We start from the raw sequence: 23,214 nt of genomic DNA on the forward strand, positions 1-23,214 counted from the left end.
TTGAGTCAGCTGGTTAGACTTTATGCTACAGATGTGACAAATTTAAAAAATGCCAAAAAATCCTGAAGTATTGCTTTGCGAGTTTGTAGATCATTTGTAAATCATGACTTGGGTTTGGCAGTCCAGAGATATAGAGAAAGAAGCACAGAAAGAAGAGAGAGAGAGAGAGAGAGAGAGAGAGAGATGGGGAATGTTTGGTGAACGGAGAGAGTATGGAGTGGTTTGAAGCAGTAGATCTTATTGAGGACTTGATTACCCTTCTAAACTGCATCTGTAAAAATAGTTGAGCTATTTCTGACTGTTAGAGATCAAACAGAGATAGAGGAGATGGAGAGTGAGTGCAGCAGAGTGAGAAGAAAAAAAAATTCACACTTTTTTTGTGTTTGTGTGAAACACCTTTCTCTCTTTATTCAACCAATAACTTGCTGCATTCATCCACTTGAAATATGAATGCCTGCTGCTATCTCCTTTAGTTATTTTAATATTTCATTGTTGATTGAAATATCATGGACTAGGCAATAAATTAGACCCTAGATATCTATTCATGTAATTTAGTTAGCTTGACAAGGCCACTTTACTTTTGTATTTTGTAGTTTTTGAGTTAGAACAATGAAACCTTGCAGGATCGAGGACCTATAGTGATTAGGGAATAGTGTGCTTGTGATTTCGCGAAAAATTGCAGGTAAGGTTTTCATACAGCATTCATTCAAACACAGTTTATTTTCCTACAGAAATTGGATGGCAGACTGGTGAGAAAATTCAGATCTAACTGTCACAAATGACACAAAAAACATCTCTCACACCCTCATACAGGCTCACATACATACAAGCACATGTGTATTTATATATATTAGCAACCACCTGGAATACCGTAGCAATGCCTTGCAACACCTTAGCAACCATTCGAAAAGCTATAGCAACAGCCTAGAAAAACCTTAGCAACCACCTGGGATTCCATGGTAATGCAACATCTTAACAGTCACTTGCGATAACATAGCAACACATAGAAACCACCTGGTATTTTGTAGAAACACCTTTGTCAAGCAAACTTAAGTTTGAAACACGTTTCTAGTTTATTGTGAGCTTACCTACCTTGAGGTTTGATCACCACTTTTGAAATATGACACACTGAGGATATTAATGTTATTATAACTTTATTCTTGATGCCCTCCAGCTCTATTCATCTAATATTATCTAATATTTCTTAATAGTGTCATTATTGAGATGCTGGCGAAAAATGTTGGCTACCTTGTTTCAAATTTGCTATCTACTTTAGCTTGGCAGTCACTGTGTTATAGAAAGATAAAGCAAATAAAAAAAAAAATCCAAACATTCCTCCTATCTCCGTTTCCCTGTTTTCTCTCTCCTCTCTTTGTTTACCAGAATGATCTCTCAGGGCAGAGATCACACCCTCATGATTGGTGTCATGTGATACTGGTGTTGTGATGCTGACGTCACAGCCACAGTGACAGTGTGTTTGGCTCCTCGAAGTGTCAGCAGCTTAGCCACTAACACTGCCTTTCCAGAAGAGCCTGACACTACTTCAACCATTCAGTTCAGTTCAATTCAATACAGTTCAATTCAGATTTATTGTATTTATACCAGAAGAGCGTAACATCGCTGTTGCTCACCTTGTAAGCAACAGCATTACTATAATGAGATTTAATTCCAAGTAATTTTGAGTGATTTCTATTGGTCCATTGAACACCACTGGTCACGTTACATTACATCCTATACAGGGAACATTTTAGTGCACAATTTCTATTTATTTGCTAAGTTTAACATATTGAAAAGGAATAAAGCATAACGATTAACAAATAAACAAATAAAGATGCAGGGTACAAGTAAAATGTACAGGCGTATATTGTTAAATTCATCAAATAATCAATAATTGTGTATTATGTAAACATAGAGGATGTTATTTTCACGTAGAAAATCAACAAAGCATATAATCTGACCAGGGGTGCCCAAAAGTGTCAAAGTAAAGTGCACTTAAAAAAAAAATAATACACTGTATTTACTTGGTTCAAATGTGTAAATCATTTCCACACATAAAATAAGTAAAATAAAATGTATTACATCAACACAAAATAAGTAAATTGAAAGAGGAAATCGTGCATTGTATTCAGTTTATTCATGATGTACTCATCTGAATCCAATAAATTCAGTGAATCGCTTTTTTTTAGCATATAAAGAGCAGAGTATGTGCAGAGATAGTAGAGTTGTGGCTCAGCGATGTTGATTATAGTCTATACACCAATGTTCATCTCTGTAACTCCAGTCCACATGGGTTACTGTTAATCCAGAATACAGTATGCGTTACAATCTGAGAAGCTGCCAGCATATTCTAAGAACTCTGTTGACAGATTTGGTGGACATACCAGTCTGCTAGCTGGTTATTCCACTGTCATTTTATAGAGGCAGTTTGTCATTATAAACCACTTCACTGCAGTATGTAAATACATAGCTTAGCAAGTGCTTTGTTGAACTGGAGGGAGCTGATTTGCAGAGTATTGCGCTCATGAATGTATAAGTGGCTCCTGCACCAAAGGGCACAGAGGAGGAAGAAATGCAAGAGGAAGTGCATTTATAAACAAAAGAGTGTCCGTATGCAAATGAGAGCAGCAGGGGTTGGTGCGTGTGCACTAGTCTGTGTGTGCCAGCTTGCAAAATAGCACCCGCACTGCATGCGTACACGCATACACATACAGCACTGTGCAAAAGTCAGAACCGTCATTAAGTACAAATGATTTATTTTTAAGTGGCAGGAAACAAAGCAGAAGATTTCACAGAGAATCACACAGAAGCCTCAACAACTAAATGTGACTCAAATGTTTAGTGTGTGTCTCTTACTGTGTCCACTTTGTCTTTATTACAGCTTCCATTCTTTTCAGAAATTTCACAAACTGACTTGTGGCAAAGGTTGCATTCTATGACTGTGCTATATATAACATCACTGGGCTCTTCGGCACGACCCATTCTACTGCCAGTGTTTGTCAATAGAGATTGCATGGCTATATGCTTGATTTAACTGTTAGCACATGAACTCAATAATTAGGCAAGCTGTCCTCATATTTTGCCATATATTGTACCTGATCTCAGAAATAGCTCCTGAAAAATGAATATCTTGTACTTGGCTGTTTAGGCGGAAAATTAAAGAAATGAAAGGTGGTCTTTGACGTTTGCGCAGTGCTCTGTGAACAGGTGCATATTCCCACTCATACTGCTGCCTGTTTTGTGCACTAATTATTAGCATGATAAACCAGAATGCACCACTTGTATGTATGAAGATGTATGAAGCTGTATTTTCTTGTTTGAGTCTTTAATTATTTCTCTTTGTTTCACAGCCATTAAAGAGAAATACAGTGACTGGACTGAGTTTCTCATCAAAGAACTCACAGGATCACGAACAGCACCAGCTAACCTGCTCGAAGGAGTGAGTATTTGTGTGTGTGTGTGTGTGTGTGTGTGTGTGTGTGTGTGTGTGTGTGTGTGTGTGTTGTTTTTGGCTCTCTATGGGGACAAAACATCCCTAGGATGATGAAAACATAAATAATGCTTTTATAAAATTAAAAACATAATAAGTCTTTCTTTTACAGTCTTTAAACCAGAACCAGATTGGTGTGAGATACAAACTTCAAAGTACTAGGATGTTTTGTAACAAGACTGTAAATTGCACTGAAGTGGCTGAAAGTCATTAAGTGGCTTAAGTCATCAAGTGTGTGGTACAAACAACAAAAATGGCTCTATAATTATTTTGTGTTAACACAATAGTAAGTAAGACAAGTAAGTAGGTATATACTGTAAGTATTAGAAAATTAAGTATGTAGACAATCTGGCTTAATTACATGAAAATGCTTAACAGGTTCTAGAGCTAATGAAGGTCATAGTATAATATCTAGGAAAATACAGAAAATAAAGATAATTCCACTGAGTATTTAGTGTCCACAGTTTATTTTTTATTACATCTTCTGTTCTTTTTTGGGAGACTTGCTTTTTAGTTTCTCAAGCAAATCTGTAGGGATATTTTTACACACATTCAGCCTTAGAAGTTGGTTGCATTTTCTGCTTCTCTCAACCCAATCCCAAACATATTCAGTGATGTTGAGGGCTAGACTCTGGGGTGGTCAGTTATTGTTTAGAGACCACCAGCGATTTCTTTTTTTGATTTATAAGTTTTGTTCTTTCTTGTCTGTTCCCTTTTCTCAATAACAGCTTTTTGACAGCTGCGCATTCTTTCATGGTGTTGCATTGTCTTCTTACAGTGTAAACATGGCCTGTTTTTCATTTGCACTTATTCACTTATTTTACTTAGTTTCCTTGGACATCCCCCTTTCTCTTATGCAAGTGGAATATTGTAATTTCCTCAGAAATATCTCCTGAAAGACAAGTAACTTGTACATAATGGCCGGGCTGTTTTGACTGGAAATTAAATAAATAAAAGGTGGTCTAAGAACAAAGACAAAAGAGTCTTATAGTATCTACCTGTCTGTTACCTAGAAACAAAAATAAATCTGGGCTGTAAAAGAAGCATTGATTCTTACTATTAGGTTTACTGGTTCCTTACCATTTACCAGAGAATTACTTTCCCAGTTAAACAAGTGACATTTCAGTGTAGTTCAATTGCACTTCACCCCCATTTAAACCAAAATAAGCACTATAGAAGAGAATAGTAGAATATGTAGAATGTACACATCACTCAGTAACCTGTTTTTTTCATTCTTTCTCTCTCTGTCATAGCCCTTGAGGGGTAAGAACACAGTAGATCTGATTGTGTCAGGGTGTGTGTTGGAAATTCGTGATGCTTGTGAGCCGTGTGTGTACTGGGCAGCCAGAGTCCAGCGGAATGTTGGTGGGCGGTTATGCCTCAGCTACATTGGCCTGGATGACCCGGCCCACTTCATCTGGCTCTTCTATCTGGACACCAGTCTCCGTCCCCTGGGCTGGGCCAAAGAGAACCGATTCCCAATGGAGCCGCCCACAGGTGAGAGTTAGGGGTCCAAAAATGCATCCAAAGATAGTGATTCAACTCCATCTGGTTTGGAATGTTAGAATCAATTAATCAATTAATTAATTAATGAATTATAAATCATTAATGAATGAATTAATGAATGAATCAATGAATTAAAACTTTTTACAATTTGTTTTGCTTTCTGGAAACTTTCCCTCACTCTTAAGTATCATTATCAAGACAAATGGAAACATTAGCAGATGGTTGTGAATGTGATGTTCTTGAATCATGAGTAATAGTATATTTATTCAGCTCAATGTGTTGATATTCTCTGTAGGAGTCTCTCCCCAAATTTAGTTATTTATTGAAAATTTGAGAGAAGAACTTAAGTGTTTCCATTTGTAGCTAACATCCTACTAAATATACACTCTTACATGATTACAGTTCACATACCTGTTACTCTCGCTGCCTCACTCTGACTTCCATTGAAGTCCACCCCCACCCTTCTCCTCAGTATTTCTTATGAATTAAGAAGCGGAAAGAGGAAAGAGGCAGCGTGTGTGGGCCAATCCAAACCAAAGTTCAGAGATTTCAATTCAGTCTGTCTCAAATGTATTGCACCAGTTTCCCAGATCCAGTTTACACTTAAGCCTAGACTCAGTATGAGTTTCAATGGTCAAACACATCTGGCATTGCAATTTAATCCACTTTAGTGCTCCAATTTAATAATTTTATGAGTTTTTCACAATTTTCCACTTACCCCAGATGTTGTCAATCAGCAAGACTTGTTTAGTGTCCAAAGTTTGCTACTTTAGTTTAGCACTGAAGCTACAAGGTTAATGGTGCTAGCAAACAATAGAAATCAATAGTCACACAAATCTTTTACATTAATACAACTTCTCTCAAACTGGTTAAACCTCATGTAGCTCTTCGTTAAGGTCACATGGACTTGGTTTAGGGCACAAAATGACTTTAAGTTAAAGACTGCAAGCAGGCCAGTGAAGTTTTGTTCATTTTTATAGCTTACAGAAAAGCATTCTGGGCCAGATTCATAAAACGCAGTGCAAGATTTAGCATGACATAAAGAGCCAATAGTATGGTGGTAACACATTTGCATGTTCATAAACAAGGATTAGGCTAACTTGCCGCACTGTCATCTCATTAAAATGGGGCAGTATTGATACATAACACGACACAGTCCTGCGAAAAAATATTTTCTACAATATTTCCAAGCATGTTTGGTCCCACATGCAACAAATCACACTTACACACTTAGCTGATTAATCAACATATTTAAAAAACACAATCTGTTTGGACTGAACATCATGGTAAACCTTCTAATTGCTTTTGTAGGAGAACAGAGGAGAAAATAGACTTGCCTGAGCAGGATTTTAGATGTGGATCACGGATTTAACTGGCACTGTATTTAAAACAGTCCGTTATCCCTGTGTCAAATTTCCTGTTTGGCAAATCCCCCTTCTGTTCGTGGAAAGTGGGTTTGGAAATAAATGAGGAGGAATTTTGATGTTGAGATTCTAATAATGTTTGAATTGATTTTAGTAGTTGACTGCTGAGATAGGCTCCAGCTCCCTCCGCGACCCAGAAGAATAAGTGGCTTATAAAGTGTGTGTGTATGTGATTTTAGTGGTTTAGTAGTTCACATAGTTTTAGCTTATTTTACAAATAAATATACAATTTTCACATGTAAAAATGTTGAAGTTTATGAAAAGCTCTTGTTTACTGTGATGCACATTGTGCATGATGATGTGCTGTTATAGCTGTGTTTTATGAATCTGGCCCACTGTGTCCCAACAAGTCAGAGTGACCTTGACTGGATGAAGACCTGCATGCAGTTTAAGTGGGTTGAGGGACATATTGGGAATGTATTTACAGAAAAGGTTGACATCTAGTGTTTGTTAGCAATATTAGCCTCAAAGCTCCAATGCTAATCTAAAGAGGCAAAATTTGGACACTGGGCATGTGTCAGCTGATCGACTACATCTTGGGTAAGTGGAAAATCATGATTTCTTGCCAAACCGTTCCTTTGAAAAGCTTCTTCACACTCTCATACATCTCATTTACCAGAATAATTCTTTAAAGAATCATCTAAGGTTCTTTAGGGTTACCAAATGTGATTCTTCTATAGTGTGAATTGAATCTATTACATTGAAGATGTACTGAATTGACTTGGTGTATACAGAACAAATGAGCAAAAAGTTGGGAGATCCCCTGTCAAATATGTTAAGTTGATTTCTATGTGAAAAAGAAATGAACACATCCTCTGCACTTCACACTTGGACAATGGAATTTTTCTGCTAGTTTTTCTGCGAGTTTAAGACATTGGAAAAGATGAAGAAAATGTACCATAACTTTTGCACAGGCCATATTTTATGTTTTATTGTTTTTCTAGTATGTTAAATTGAGTAAATAAAGAATAATTGTGCCTAGAAAATGTGCACAAGTTTGTTCTCTGTAGAGTATGTGTACTTATTTTCACTTAGAAAATCATGTAATTTGTCCAGGGGTGCAGCTTTGCCTCACTTTGCCATACTAAAGCTGCCCCTCTGACATGTACACATTCCCATTAATGTTCCATTTTAAAGAAGCAAAATCAAAAAGGTGTGCATGTGGTTATTCCTTCTCAATCACATGTATTATATAGTCAAAGCTTTAATGCAATCGTAAACGAACTAGTTACAGTAAATAAAATGTGATTAAACCACCATGGAGGACCATGGAGAAGTATGTGTGTTTTCTGTGGAAACTCTGACTAAGAGGCCTGTTGCGTTAGGCTGAGGTTTGCTCACACTGAGCGCTGCAGCAGAGCATATTAATTCTTTTCTTTGTAAGGGAGTGTCTTTGAGCTAAGCAGAGGGCGAAGAGCTGCTTAACCCCTTAAATGGCCATGGCCCACCAGCCGGCCCAAAGTTTTATTACACACTTCTATAACCAAAGAATAGCTCAATCAGTTTGCATTGAAGTCCCTGTAGTTACTGAATAATATGCCTTAGTATGTAATCTGGGATTTTAAGGGGTTAAACATACAACAGAGCCTGTGGCCTGTTATGCTGTGGTAAACTTGTTTGCTGTATTGCTGTAGCTTGTGGATCACTAGAGGCCCTGTGTGTTTTTGTGTGCGACTCTGAGTCATTCTCTGGCTTTTCTGAGCAACAGATTTATATCACTTCTCTGGAACTGGGACTAAAATATCCAGTCAAACATCTGGAATAGAGCCCATGCTGCATTGTTTCCGAAAGCCTATGCACATATGCTTGTTTGTGTAGTTATGGAGGAGCATACAGAAAACATCAACAGTGTTTTGATACTCAGCGAGGCAGATGGATCAATGAGGTGTCAACCAGATGGATGGATGGATTGATGGATGAATAAATTAATGCGCTGACGTGGTGTACTGTTCTCTTTTCCTCTGCAGAGCTGCGTGATATGAAAAGCTCTGAGGAGTGGACAGAGGCTTTAGAGAAAGCAACTCCCGAAGCCTTGAAAAAACCCCTGCCCCTGGAAGTCTTTAAGGTAACTGTGAACTGAGGGTGGACGTCAGAATTTAAAACAGAAAAAAAAAATCTATGTTGAATAATACGTTTGTTGTGCCCAACACGATACTAAAAATTTGCATAGGTGAGTCCTTAAACCTCAACACGCATTAAGAATGTGAAGATTTATGCATATGCACAATTATGCAACTTGTAAATGCCCCCTTCTTTCACACAAATTGGCCAGTGAGTAAAAGAACATGTAGGTGTTTCTTATAAAGCAGTCAATAAGTGGAAGTACAAAGTAGGCATTTCTAATAAAGTGGCCAGTGAGTGGAAGTACACATATGTGTTTCTAATAAGGTGGTCAGTTAGTGGAAGTCCAAGGTAGGTGCTTCTAATAAAGTGGCCAGTGAGTAAAAGAACATGTAGGTGTTTCTTATAAAGTGGCCAATAAGTGGAAGTACAAGGTGGGTGCTTCTAATAAAGTGGCCAAAGAGTGAAAATACAAGGTAGGTGTTTCTTATAAAGTGGTCAGTGAGTGAAAATACAAGGTAACTGTTTCTAGTAAAGTGTCCAGTGAGTGGATGTACAGGGTAGGTGTTTATAATAAAGTGGCCAGTGAGTGGAAGTACAAGGTTTAGGTTTTTAATAAGACCTAAAGTTTCCCCGTACATGCTTCATGCAGTCCTCTCATCATTCGTCTTCCTTACTGGCCTGTTCTTAAATGGGTAAAAGGACATCAAATCCATCAACACTGCTGCTACTCCATGTTCTAGCTGCGTTCTGTAATGGTGCTTTTGCTATATTCTGCAATTTCTGTAGCTGGGACATCTGCAGCTATGGGTGAGAAGGCAATGTAGGTGACAGCTATACCATTATATACCTGTGACCCGGTCTTAGTGATAACATTTGACAAAGTGCACCATTTCAAGTTATTCTCAATGAGAGACGCGTTTTTTGTGCACAAGGTACTTCGTGCTCATCACATCTTTTTTGTGTGGTGCTCTGAGCTGAGAAAGGTTAAACTTAAAGCGGTCAAGTAGTGCATGTTATGAGTTTTTTGCACTGCTGCTGCAACCCCCTACTCAGAATACCTACTCACAGCTACGGTTGGAATGAGTAGTCCCATATAGTGCCAAAGGCTATGAAAAACTGAGTTTGACACTTAAATTTAACATTTACAATTTTTTTAAAAAAGCACAAACAACTGTAAAAATAAATGAATAAAGATAATATAAAAATAGGATGCTAATTTTATTTATTGTTATTTATAAGTATTCTCTATAATTGATCTAAATCTGTCTTTTTTGAGATCCATGCAGTTGTTCAACGATATAAAAGTACTAATGTTACCCATGATGTAAAGAACATTTTGGTGTCATTTATCACGTCAACATATAGTCATATTGCCCACCCCTGTACATTGAGAATGTGTGTGTGTGTGTTTAACAGGATCATGCTGATTTGCATAAGCACTCCTTCAAAACTGGGATGAAGCTGGAAATGGTGACACCTGGAGAACCCTTCCACATCTGTCCTGCGTCTGTCACTAAAGTAAGCTCTCTCTTTCGTTCTCTCTCTCTCTCCCTCTCTCTCTCTCTCTCTCTATCACACACACACACACACATACACACACACACACACACACACACACACACACACACACAAACACAGATTCATACACTCACTGGCCACTTTATCAGAAACCCTTCCCTTGTTGCTCCACCTTGCTGGTGTACAGTTAGAGAATGTAGCCCATCTGTTGATGCCCGGTTTATGTTAGCCATCCTCTAGTCCTTCATCAATGCTCAGTCTTGCCAGTTTGTGTGTCAACAGATGGGCTACATTCTCTAACTGTACTCCTCATAAAGTGGACTTTAGGTTGGTGTTTCTAATGAAGTGGCCACTGAATGGATGTAAAAGGTAGGTGTTTCTAATAAAGTGACCAGTGAGTGTAAGTACAAGGCAGGTGTTTAGGTGTTTCTAATAAAGTGGCCAGTTAAGGGAAGTACAACGTAGGTGTTTCTAATAAAGTGGCCAGTGAGTGCAAGTTCAGGGCAGGTGTTTAGGTGTTTCTAATAAAGTGGCCAGTTAATGGAAGTGCAAAGTAGGTGTTTCTAATAAAGTAACCAGTGAGTGGAAGTACTTAGAAAGTACTTGGCCAGTTAATGGATGTACAAGGTAGGTTTTCAAGTAAAGTGGCCAGTTAGTGGAAATAAAAGGTAGGTGTTTCTAATGAAGTGGTTAGTTAGTGAAAGTACATGGTTGGTGTTTCTCACAGGACCCCGAGTTTCCCCTTAGATGTTGCGCTCAGTCCACTCATCACACCTCTTGCCCGCTGACCTGCTTTTGAAAGCATTAAAAGGATTAACTAAAAGTCATGACATAAATTATCAGTGAATCCTACTCAGATCTTCTGCTTCGCTTGCAACCTCATCGTTTTCTCTTGTGCAGGTATACAATGAGTACTACTTCCAGGTCACAGTGGATGACGTGACGGCTGAGGCCACGCCGCGCTCTGTAGTGTGTCATGCTGATTCACCGGCCATTCTGCCAGTCCAGTGGTGCCTGAAGAACGGAGTTGGACTGGAGAAACCTAGAGGTGGGTCTAAAGGACTTGGCTGCTGTTTTGCTGTAATGTTTGGTGACTCCATATCCACCACTTGAGTATGAGTGTGTGGTCAAATCTACCTGATGTCTATCTGACATTTAATCTGTCTATTTTTTTTCTCTCTCCACATCATCTCTCTCTCTCTCTGTCTCAGGCTTTCAGTCTCAGGATTTTGACTGGGCTGATTATTTGAAGTATTCTGGTACAGAAGCTGCTCCAGAGGCCTGTTTCCTCAACGTAAGCACAGCTTCCCTCATTTTTCACTCATACTGTGCTACGAAATAGTGATACGGTTATAACAGCCTGGTCGTGAGTGATGTTTATTTATTCTCATGTCGCCATACTTTCAGTTTCTGTGAAAATCAGTTTTGCACTTGCAGCCAGTGATAATCTGCTCGTTACAGCATTTAGGCATAAAGCTTTTTATTTCAAAAAATTTTCAGAGTAACTGACATTACTATTATCAATGATTATTGATGTCTGTCTATTTCATTTTTATCTTTTTCTTCACTCTCAGAAATAAAGGTATAAAACTATTACTGGCAGTACCCCTCTTGTCACTGGTGTGATACCCTCAAGGGTGCATCTCTGTACATTTAGTCAGGGACCATAATTGTACCATATTTTTTCTTTTTTGTATTGACTTGTTGTATTGACTCCACGCACACCGTCTCGTCTCCAGGCATTTTATTTTATTGTTCTGTTTTAAAACATCAGGTTATGAAAAGATACAAATATGTACTTTTCACCTGGAAAAACTTAAGGTGCACAATTGGACGTCAAAACCACTGTTGTACCTGAGGTTACATTTACATTGTTTGTACCTTGATGAATGAAAAATGTACATGTACAGTAGCTTTATTTCTAACAGTGTTTGTATTTTAGTTTGTAAAGTTTATTAGATGTTTTTTTTTTCCCAAATAGTTAAATTAGTTTGCTATGATGTACAGTGAGTTTGCTGTGGTACAACAATGTTGCATCACATTATTGTGCAAGATATGCAAGGCTATTTTTTTCTTTTTCCGCTAAGTGTGAACACTAGTTTCTGTTGTTTAAAAAACTTGGCCTGACAATTTCCCTGAAGTTTCAGTGTGATCAGTTGTTAAAAGGTGAACTCTCCCCTCCACGTTTTGGAAAGCAAACCTGTCATAATTTGGTACTGCCCCCGAAACTAAACTAAACTAAACTAAACTAAAGGTTTTTAAACTAAAATCTTTCTGTAGAGTCTGATACTGACAGTGTGCAAAGGATGAAAAACAAGATGTGCAGTTTCTGTGTGAGAGAGAAATAATCTGCAAGGACATGAAAAAAAGAGAGAAAGTATCCATGTGTATGGTGTGTTGGGTGTGTATGATGTGTTTGTGTGTGAGAGTAAGAAAGAGAAAGTGTGTGCAGTTTGCCAGTCTTTAATGTAGGCTTTAGGGGGTTTCTCTTCTTTATTTGAGATAACTTGGACAATATTCTTGAAAGCGGAGGAATTTCCCTATTAGGTATTTACCCACTGAAAAATATACCCAAACACACACACACACAAACACATGCAGTGTGGGTCATATGTAATTAGCCATATGTAAATAGAAGAATATGTCCCATATGTCCCTTATAGCGCCATGCATATCAGACTAAGGATTTCAGTGACATAATAGAAAATTATGAAGGGTAATAAAAAGGAGTCACTATACTGAATAAAGTGCTATGCAATAGTCGGAGACCACCCTTCATTTATTTAATTTTCATTCAAAATGGCTATTAAGTACAGCCTGCTTATTTTTCAGGAGATATTTATATATTTTCAGGAGGTCAAACATAAAAGAATTCACTTGCACAAGGAAGGGGAAAATCAGGGGAACATAAGAGTAAAAACAGGAATTTCCAGAACTTCAGTTCAAAAAATTTGTTAAGAGATACAGAGAGACCATCTGGTAGACCACCAATGACCAAAACTCAGCATCACTGAATGTGTTTGGATTACTTCGATCATGAGAAGCAGGAAATGCAACCAGCTTTTAGGACTGAACTTTTGAGGTGTGGAAAAATATCCCTGTAAATTTCTTTGAAAAAAACTGAAACAAGTCGTCAGAAAAGAATGGAATCTGTAATGCTGTGGAGTTAGTTGTTGAAGCTTCTGTGTGATTATTTTCTGCTTTTTCTGAAGGTGAAAACTGAATAACTTACGGGCTGTTTTGAATTGAAATTAAAAAGTAAGGGTGGTCTCTGAGATTTGCACAGCACTAATATATATATATATATATATATACACATACATATACATACATATACATATATAAATGTGTACTATTATGTGAGTATCTGTGCAAAATGATAAATGATAATATTTCTCATATGCATAGTCCTGTTTTTATCTGATTCACCAACAAAGGCTGGACATTTTTTTCCTAAAAATTTGTGAAACACATACGTCACAATGGACTTCCTCATGACATGTCATATTTCACAGGAAATTAGTTGCTAGTGTGAAGGAATTTTTTTTTGCTTTCAGTTCTTCTGCATGTTGTAGATTTTATTCTCAGTTTTCATAGCTGGTCATTTCTTCATCACTGCCATTTTCCCCCAGGACGTAATGTGTGTGTGTGTGCGCGCCTGTGTGGGTGTTTATATGTGTTAGTAACTGCAGGCTCGTTTCGTGCTTAATGCCAATTACTGTAATTCTTCTAAATAGTGATTAATTGTGCCTGTCTGTTTCCATTTGATTCTGCCTGAATAATTAATATTTTTATCACTGGAAAACATTTTTTTGATCGTGCGCATAATCTCATTGTTTGTTTATGTTGATTTTGCAGTAGTTGTTTTGTGTAATTAGTCATGAGGGATTGAGCAGCTGACCCATATTTGTGTCTTTGTGCTTTGCATGTATGTATGTGTGTGTGTGTGTGTGTGTGTGTGCGTGCGTGGATGTGTGAGTGTACATGTGCATGCATGGGGATGTTTCTGTGTGTATTTTTGTTGTGAAACAAAACCATTTCTTTTTGGTTCATGAGGTTAAGTTTTGAGTTAGGTTTATTAGGTTATTAGATACACACAATGGCCAAGATTCGTAAAACTCAGCGGTAACTGCACTACACCATGCAAAATGTGTGGCATGATAAATAAGAGCTTTTCATAGCACACCAGTCTTTGTTTAATGTTGTGTTTTTTTTCACCTGTGCCCATGGCGAAAAGTCAACATGTAAATAAGGTCATACATTTTAAGGACACATGCCAAGTGAAGATCCCGTGGGCTGCCAAAATGGATCCATTAAAAGAACAAACAAAAATCTTAGAAACAGAGCTATGAATTCTAAGGGACGAATTGCTGGCAAATAATAGTACATTATTTGATAAAAATTGAATTATAATATCTTAAAATTCAACTTTAAATTGTAGGAATGATATTTAAGCATGTAAGATTTATTATTAGTAATAATTCGAGCCTTTTTCCAGATCAATTTAATTGCAGTAATTTTTACTAAGATATACATTATACAGTACAGATGGGGCATATGAATGAGACATCATCTTGTGTTAAGGTATAAAAACCTGTGTCTGTGTGTCTGTGTGTGCAGGCATCTCTCAGTAGGGGTTTCTGTAAGGATACATGGCTGGAAGCTGTGAATCCTCTTCAGCCGGCAGAACTCTGCGTTGCACGTATCACTCAGGTCAAAGGTCGGCTCCTCTGGCTCAGATTTGAAGGTAGGAGGCCGCTCTGTGTTTGTGTATCTGTGCGACATATTTACCCAGATCTTTTTATAACCCCTACAACTCTAAGGGTCTTTATATGGGTCTACACTTTAGTTCCTCACTATCATAGCTATGTAACCTACAGAGGAATTCCACCCATTTTTCTAAATTTCTCCATAAGTTGATTGTTAAGATGTAAACACAGTCATTCAGAGTGGTTTGATGTGAAATGCTCCATTCTAGAGAACAGAGGGCTAGAATGTACTGTTTTGTATCCATTAATGGTGGAGAGATACATGTAGGGTGTTGTAAGGCAAAGCAGTCCCCAAAGAAAACATCTTTTTTTCAGATTTACCACTTTCACAGATGTGCACATAAACACTCAGAAGACACACGTAGGTTAACTGGTGGTTTTGGATAATAAATAAAATGGCTATAATCATGTTGTAGACATTGTGACCCCTGGTACCTAACCCCACTACTGCAAAGAAATCTGAGTTAGTAAGTTTCTCTACAATAAACTTTTCACATCAAAACAGTCTGACTGACTTTGTTTTCATCTCAGTGATTGAAATATACATACATTTTGAAAAATCGCTGGAATTCTCCTTAAATTCTTAAGATTAATGACTGAATATTAAATGTTTGATGAGTTACTACTTCACTACTTCAATTTCATTGTGAAAAAAAATCTTGTAATTGCTTTTTCTAACCAGTCTAATGACTTTAGATTTAAGTCATACTTCTATTTCTAAATGCTAAGTAACTAAAAGTAGATGATGCATGGTAGATGGTGCAGTCACCATCAGACAGTAGTTATTTCAAGATGTAGCTTTGACCTTTAAATAGTTGATGGACTTGAGTCATTAGCAATCTTGAGTCATTATGTCTAACATCTAAACATTTTATTAAAATAACAAGTAATAAGATATATTTTGTTGTATTTGTAATTATTTCACTTTTTTATCACTATTTTTGTCATTGTCTCTCTCTCTCTACAGGACTATCTAAGCCTCTAGCAGATTGTGTAGTTGACGTGGAGAGTATGGACATTTTCCCTGTGGGCTGGTGTGAAGCTAACAGCTATCCGCTAACAGCCATACGGAAGGCTGTCTGTGAGTTCTACCTGTGAATCTCTCTCTTTTCTTTCTTTCTTTCTTTCTTATTTGTCTCTCCTTTTCTCTCTTCCTTTCTCTCACTCCTCACTCTCCTTTTCTTGCTTTCTCAATTCAATTCAGTTTCAATTCAAAGTGCTTTACTGGCATGACAAATAATGCTACATTTGTATTGTATTAGATCAGTCGCTGTGCTCAGGTACTCTGCCACAGTGTGCTGTCTTTTTAGGGCCAGATAATATTGCATTTTACTGTGTGATTTTGTTTCCCAAAAGTCTGTGTTTTTTTGCATTTTTATAATTATTAGGTATTTGCCTAATTCATTGTGTGGTGGTGGTATTTCTATATACTAAAAATATTTGTACAAAATTCTGCATGCAGAGTCTCAGTTGGATGTTTTTCCCACTTGTCAAATTGTTCATTTGTAAGCAGACCCCACACTTTACTACCATAAAGGGCAACTGGTTTAATTACTGATATTTTTAGCCAAACTCTGATTGAAATTTCTGCAGAAACTTGACATTTTATGGCTCAGAAACCCCCGTGAGCTTTTCCTCTGAGTTCACTCATGGCCTGATGAAAATTCCCTGAAGAACTGATTTTGATGCCTAAATAATTATACTTTGAGGAGTGAATAATTTCATTTGTGCTTGAGATCTGGGTTCTTTGTGAAATCATAACCTTAGTTTTGTTTAGGTTTACTACCAGAGCCCAGATCTGGTAGTACTGCTCCAGCAGGTCTGGGTTCTGCTGTAGACCCTGCTCTGTGGGGGACAGCAGAAGCAGGTCATCTTCATAGTGCAGAATTTTATCTCTGGGTCATACAGAGTGAGATCGGGAGCTGTAGACTCTACTACTATTTCTGCCAATTCATTAATATAAATATTAAATAGTGTTGGCTGTAACAGCAGCCCTGTCTCACTCTGCACTCCTAAGAGACGGAATTTGTTTGTTTGTTGCCAATTTTATCCCACATTTATTTCCCATATACATTGATTTAATTAGGTCATATGTAATTATACCACTTTAAGTTATGGCACTTTCAGTAAATTTGTAGAATAATCCTTGGTGTCAAATAGAATGAAAGTCTTTTTGAAATCAATAAAACATGCGAAAATATTCGATTAGGGTGTGTAAGGTTTAAATATGACCAGTGGTGCGTTAATTTCACAAAAACTGTACTTCATCTTCAAATCTAGAGTTTAAAATGCTTCACAGGATCTTCCCCAGATTACTGTTCACACAAATGTCTTAGTAATTGTTCAGATCTGATCTCCATTTTTAATGATGTGTTATTAGTCCATGAGTCCAGAGGTCAGGAACGTAACCTTCACTCATAACTAAATTGAACAGCTTTACAGTGGCCACTTGAAATTTTGAGCTTGTGTGTTTTAGTGTCTCATTTAGGATGTCATCAGGCCCTGTGCCCTATTTGGTTTTAGTCTTTTACTTTTATCTTTAAGCTCTTGCTCAGTAATTGAGAAGTCCCGTGAGAGAGGGTCTGCTCAGGGTGTGGGTTGAGGGTCTGGCTTGAGGAGGGATACTGAGCTGATCTAAGTGGTGGTGGAATATGAGCTGATCTGGCAGGATGGGAGTGTTGGATTGGTCTAGATAGGAGGTGGTGGTGGACTTTTGGTGGAGTGTGGTGGGCTGGTCCCTGAGGAAGCTCATGTCTGTGCTGGTAGTGCTATGGGTGTGGATCTGCCCCCTCAGTTCCACCAGTTTCACTTCCAAAAATGTATATTTAACAGCCTTTGCAGATCCCTCGTTTTGTGGTGCGTGTGAAGTATTTAGTATAGCTGAATGCCGTGCTGTAAAGCAGGTTGGTGGTAGTGCTTTTCCGTTTGATTATACTGCAGTCTTTAAACAGAGTCTCAGGATTTTCTCTCTGATTCTGTTTATGGTGCTGTCTGCTGCCGCTCCTGCGTGCTGTGTGTGTGCTAGCTTGTCTCCTTTTGTTATTTATTTCTTTGTTTTTTGTCAAATTATGTTATAAGCATGTTTTTGCTTATTTAAAAAAAATGTAAATTTTAAGATCTCATATTAAACATGACTTCTCTCCTGGGTGTTGGGTGGGTCTCTGCTCTCTCTCTCTTTTTCTCTCTCTCTCTGTCTCTCTCACTCTCTCTCACACACAAGCTAAATCCCTTTTTTTTTAACTTACTTTTCTGTCTTTCGTTCTTTCTTACTTACTTTTTCCTTTCTTTCTTTTCTTCTTTTTTCTTTCTTTCTTTTCTTTTTTTCTTTCTTTCTTTTTCTCACTCCTAACTTTCTCTCTCCCCCTCTCCCTCTCTCCCAATCTTAAGTCACTCTCTCTCACACATACCTGCTAACTCTCTTTTCTCTTCTTTCTTTCTTTCTTTCTTTCTTTCTTTCTTTCTTTCTTTCTCACTCTTGACTCTCTCTCCCTCCCTCTCTCTTGCTCTCTCCCTCTCTCTTACTCTTAAGTCACTCTCTCGCACACACTTGAGCTAACTCTATCTCTTCTTTCTTTCTTTCTCTCTCTCTCTCTCTCTCTCTCTCTCTCTCTCTCTCTCTCTCTCTCTCCCTCTCTCTTGTTGGTATCCCCCACCTATTGTGTGTATTATATTTAATGATTTGGGAACATTAAGAAGTTATTTAATTATAAATTATTAATTTCTTGTCAAGTCATAGAATTATCTACAGCTCTGTTCATTCTTAACATTTCTTTTTTTAATTAACTTTATTAACATTCTAATTTCTTTACGTATGGGATGCTGCACAGAACTACATCTATCTGCAAAAAACAAAAAGATTTATTTTATCAGAAACAGTGATTCCAAACTTTTGAATGGTGATTTCTGATTTTTTGCTGTTTTTCAGGTCAGTCTCAGAAGAAGATTGCAGTGGTGCAGCCAGAGAAACAGTAAGTTTGATGGAAAGTTTAAATGACTCATACTTTTATCCAAACATTTGACCCATCATTGTCCCTATTCTCTGTACGCGCTTGTAAAGTACCTTGGTACTAATGGCAAAATTACATCAGCCGTTTAATCCTCTGAACACCTGACCTTGCGTAACTCTTCTACTAGACTCAACATTGCTCTGTTTCATTTCCTCACTGTGGTGCATCGTCCTAAAGGCACTTCAACACCACTGTATGGTCCTGAATCAAAAGTGGCTAGAGCAGTTTCAGAGCCATTCTGTTTTATTTTACACACACATAGCATCACTGTCACAACAAAACCACATGGCTCTGAAATCTTTACAGGGAAAGGAAAAAACTTTAACATACTGTACATGAATGTAATGACATTCATTTTGGATCATTTCTGTTTGTCCATTCATCATGAAGTGTTCACACAATGGAAAAGGCAACTGGTGTTTTCAAATGGGGTAAAAATATAAAACCCAAAGCAGATGAAGGTTTTGATATCAGCATGTGATGTCAGCACACAGTACTCAGAGGGGATGGTTCTTCAAGGGTTTTTCAAGAGTTATTTAGTAAAGAAAATGGTTATATATAGAACTATGAGCACTCAAAGAACCCTTTGCATCATTAAAGGGTTCTTTGCTTTATGAAAAGATTCTTCAGAATGTGCTGTAGATGGTCATATAGCACCGAAATGGTTCTATATAGAACCATGAACACTCAAAGAACCCTTTGCACCATTAAAGGGTTCTTCACTTTATGAAAGGGTTCTTCAGAATGTGCTGTAGATGGATGTATAGCACAAAAAAGCATTCTTCTATTGCTATGATTCCAAGCTTGTAGGTTCTATATACAGCTATATATAACACATTCTCCATCAATCTGAAGAACCCTTTAACCATGCAAAGAACGCTTTAATCATGCAGGGTTCAAGGGTGCTTTGAGTGTTCATGGTTCTTTATAGAACCATTTTCTTTACTACAGAACCCTTGAAGAACCATTTTTAAGTGTGCTGTTCAAAAGTCACATTTGTTTAATTTCCAGTGAAAATTCATTACTGGCACTGGCACTCAATCCCACTAGCAGGGGAAGGTGAAGTAAAATAAGAGAACATGTTGCAAACATTATTTAAAGAGAGAAATTGGAACACTTAACAACTATGCAAGACCTGGTAGGCCATCACACTAAAAGAAAAGAAATAAATTGTACTTAATGGCTGTATTGACTGGAAATTAAATGAATCTGACTTCTGCACTGTTTTAATGATGTAAATTCACTGCAAATGTGTTTTTGTATGAAATTGATCAGTGTACTGATTGATTTGCAGGTCAATACCTTCACCTATGGAAAACGTCCCTCTCGACCTTTGCCAGTCTGTCACAATGGACACAGGTTGTTTGTAGCAAGATATATATTTATGATTATTTATCTAGTAAATGATGTACATTGATTCATGTAAATTCATAACATTAACAATAATAAAACAATAATACATCATTACAAGTTTCAGTTACATTTCCATAAACCTTATTGATGTAATATATTTTATATGTGTTGAAATGATGAGTCAAGTAAATTATTCAAAGTCACTTTTTTCACAAATCAAAAAGTAAATAAAATCCCTTGTGTACGTGTGTGTGTGTTTGTGTCTCTTGTAGGTTCTGTGAATGGAAAGTACTGCTGTTCTCAGATCTTTATAAATCACCGCTGTTTTTCTGGCCCGTACCTCAATAAGGGCAGAATTGCTGAGCTGCCTCAGACTGTAGGGCCTGGCAAGTGCACACTTGTCCTCAAAGAGGTACAGCAGAACCCACAGTGCAGACGTGTGTGTGTGTGTGTGTGTGTGTGTGTGCACAGTTGAGTACATACAAATTGTGGTACCTTCATTTGACTCAACATTCAGAAAGCGTTTTTATGTACTATGTGTGTGTGTGTGTGTGTGTGTGTGTGCGTGTGTGTGTGGTGTGTGTGTGTGTGTGTGTACCCGCAGGTTCTGACGATGTTAATAAACTCAGCATATAAGCCTGCTCGTGTTCTCAGAGAGCTGCAGCTGGTGGAAGACCCGAAGTGGAACTGTCTGGACGAGACGCTGAAAGCCAAGTAAGGACACACACACAGATATGTTTTTATGTGATAAGATTTGTGTCTGAATGTGGGGTCATGCATGTCATCGCTGTCAGACCAAAACCTCATTTCTTAAAAATAGTAACTTTACAGGAGAAAGAGAAAACTGTTAAAAATGTTCTTTTTACATATATGTGAACTGTATAAAACATTTGAGAGTTCAGTATCCAGGTTTTCTTGAATCATGAATTATGAATTTAACTTCTTAGTCCATTGGCGTCAAAATTATATCTTTTTTAAGTTAACGTCTCAGTGACACATGTTAAGATTTGGGACATAGAAGCCAAAAAACGAACAGCCAGTTCTCGTAGTCAGCTTGTTGACTGCAGGTGAAATGGGGAGGCGTGAAGACCCGAGCAACTATGACAAGGGAGAAAATTGTTATGGCCAGATGACTCGGTCGGAGCTCCTTTGAAACAGCAAGGCTTCATGACAATGGTATTCCCCAGTGACAGTAGCCTCTTTCAGCACGATACACAGCCTGCCATACTTAACACATTGGCCCAAATTTAGCAAGTATTTCAAAGTAAGAAAGTCTATCTAAGATCAGGTTTTATCAGTTTATTCATTTTATCCAGTATTATATAAAAGCTGTATGTTGACCCTAGAACAGCAGTCTTACTTTGAGAAGTCTGATAAATATGGGCTACTGTTCAAAAATTGTATGGAAAATTTAACAACGAGGTCAAGGTGTTTCTCTGGGCTCCAAAGTCCCCAGATCTCAGTCTGACTGAGCATCTGTGGGATGTACTAGGACAAAAAGTACAATCTGTCTTGGTGTCAGGTTCTAATGGGACACACAGAGGAGCAGCAGCACATTAGAAACATGGTGATAATCCTGTATGTATTATATATATGAATGTGTCTATATGTACAAATAATATATCCCATAGTAGGCAACTACCTATGTGTAAATTCTGTTAGCCCTGTCTTTCTCTAGTGTTCCTGTACAGTCACAATAAAAACATGCACACACTCACACACACACACAGAGATTATTCTTTCTCAAATACTTTCCCATGTAGACAACATCCATTAATGCTTGCCTCTTAGTTTGTGTTTTTCTAAATGTGTGTGTTTCATGAATGATAAATTTGAGAGTATAAACCCGGTGGTCCTAATGAACTGTGTGTTTTTTCTCATTTGCATAATGAGGTTCCTAGACAGCTGATTTGCATATTCATGCATGCGCATATTTGAGCAAGAAAGTGCACAAATTTCCCAGTAAGAATATATTTAAATGGCAGGCTGGGTGGAAAATTGATTTGTATCTGTGTGCATTTTCAGGTATAAAGGGAAGAGTTATCGTTCGAGTGTGCGGATCGTGCGCTTGGCCGAGCAAATCTCAGATTTCTGCCGGACTGTGTGTGTGAGGCTGCAGTGCTGTCCAAATCTGTTCGGCCCAATGCTCATCTCAGACACCTGCCCCGAGAACTGCTCGATATACACCAAGACCAAATACAGTGAGTGACTGAGAGAGAGAGAGAAACAGAGGGAGAGAGAAACAGAGAGATAGGGCTCGAGAGAGGGAGGCAGACAATGGCAGAGAAGGAGGGAGAGAGAGAAAAAGAGGGAGAAATAATAGTCAAATACAGTGAGCTACAGAGGGAGGTAGAGAGAGAGAAAGAGAGAGAGAAACAGAGGGAGAGAGAGCAACTACATATACAGAAAAATTAGAGAGAAAAAAGGTAAAGAGAGACACAGTTAGAGAGAGAGGGGGAGAGAGAATGAGGGAGTGGGAGAGATAAACAGAGGGAGAAATAATAGTCAGTTAATCAGAGAGAAAGAAGGAGAGAGAGACATTGAGGGAGAAAGGAAGAGAGACTAAGAGAGGGGAGAGACAAGGAGGAAGCAAGACAGAGAGATACAAAGAGAAATTATGGGATAAAAAATAGCAAACTGGGAGAGAGAGATAGAGTGAAGTAGTGAGAATGGCAGAAGGGGAAGAGATAATAGTAATGGTTCTTCTGAGAGGAGGGAGAAAAGAGAGAGTGAAAGATATAGAGAGAGACAGAGTTCCTTAGACAGTGAGAGAGAGAGAGTGAGATAATTGTCAGTTCCTCTGAGAGAGGGGGAGAAAGAGAGTGAGAGAGAGGAAAGGGGAGAGAGAAGGAGATACTTTGAATGTTTTTGTAGGTTCCACACTTGCACTCTGCTCTCTTGATGAGACGGTTGTGCTTATTTGAATTTTACGTTTGGAATGAAAATGATATGGTTTTATATGTGAGGTATCATTTTCCTCATAAACACCCACACACACACACCCACACACCCACACACACACACACACACACTGACCTGATCATTGTTCTAGCAGAGTGTGTTGGTAAAGTATGCATAGTGATTGT

The 23,214-nt window shown here is 37.9% G+C and overlaps 1 protein-coding gene across 2 annotated transcripts in view; it reads left to right on the top strand.

The window, feature by feature from the left end:
* sfmbt2 (Scm like with four mbt domains 2) overlaps positions 1-23,214 on the top strand; it is a 69,195-nt gene that overhangs the window by 37,612 nt on the left and 8,369 nt on the right. For both annotated transcript variants that reach the window (XM_036577263.1, XM_036577264.1), the window contains 13 exons: positions 3,348-3,436; positions 4,741-4,984; positions 8,385-8,482; positions 9,898-9,999; positions 10,900-11,047; positions 11,211-11,293; positions 14,620-14,746; positions 15,736-15,849; positions 18,694-18,736; positions 20,070-20,134; positions 20,401-20,540; positions 20,733-20,842; positions 22,154-22,329. In XM_036577263.1, coding sequence (XP_036433156.1) covers positions 3,348-3,436; positions 4,741-4,984; positions 8,385-8,482; positions 9,898-9,999; positions 10,900-11,047; positions 11,211-11,293; positions 14,620-14,746; positions 15,736-15,849; positions 18,694-18,736; positions 20,070-20,134; positions 20,401-20,540; positions 20,733-20,842; positions 22,154-22,329 — 1,539 coding nt within the window. The remainder of the gene's footprint in view (positions 1-3,347; positions 3,437-4,740; positions 4,985-8,384; positions 8,483-9,897; positions 10,000-10,899; positions 11,048-11,210; positions 11,294-14,619; positions 14,747-15,735; positions 15,850-18,693; positions 18,737-20,069; positions 20,135-20,400; positions 20,541-20,732; positions 20,843-22,153; positions 22,330-23,214) is intronic.

Source organism: Colossoma macropomum, unplaced genomic scaffold (assembly GCF_904425465.1).
Source record: "Colossoma macropomum unplaced genomic scaffold, Colossoma_macropomum, whole genome shotgun sequence".
NCBI classification, from domain to species: domain Eukaryota; kingdom Metazoa; phylum Chordata; class Actinopteri; order Characiformes; family Serrasalmidae; genus Colossoma; species Colossoma macropomum.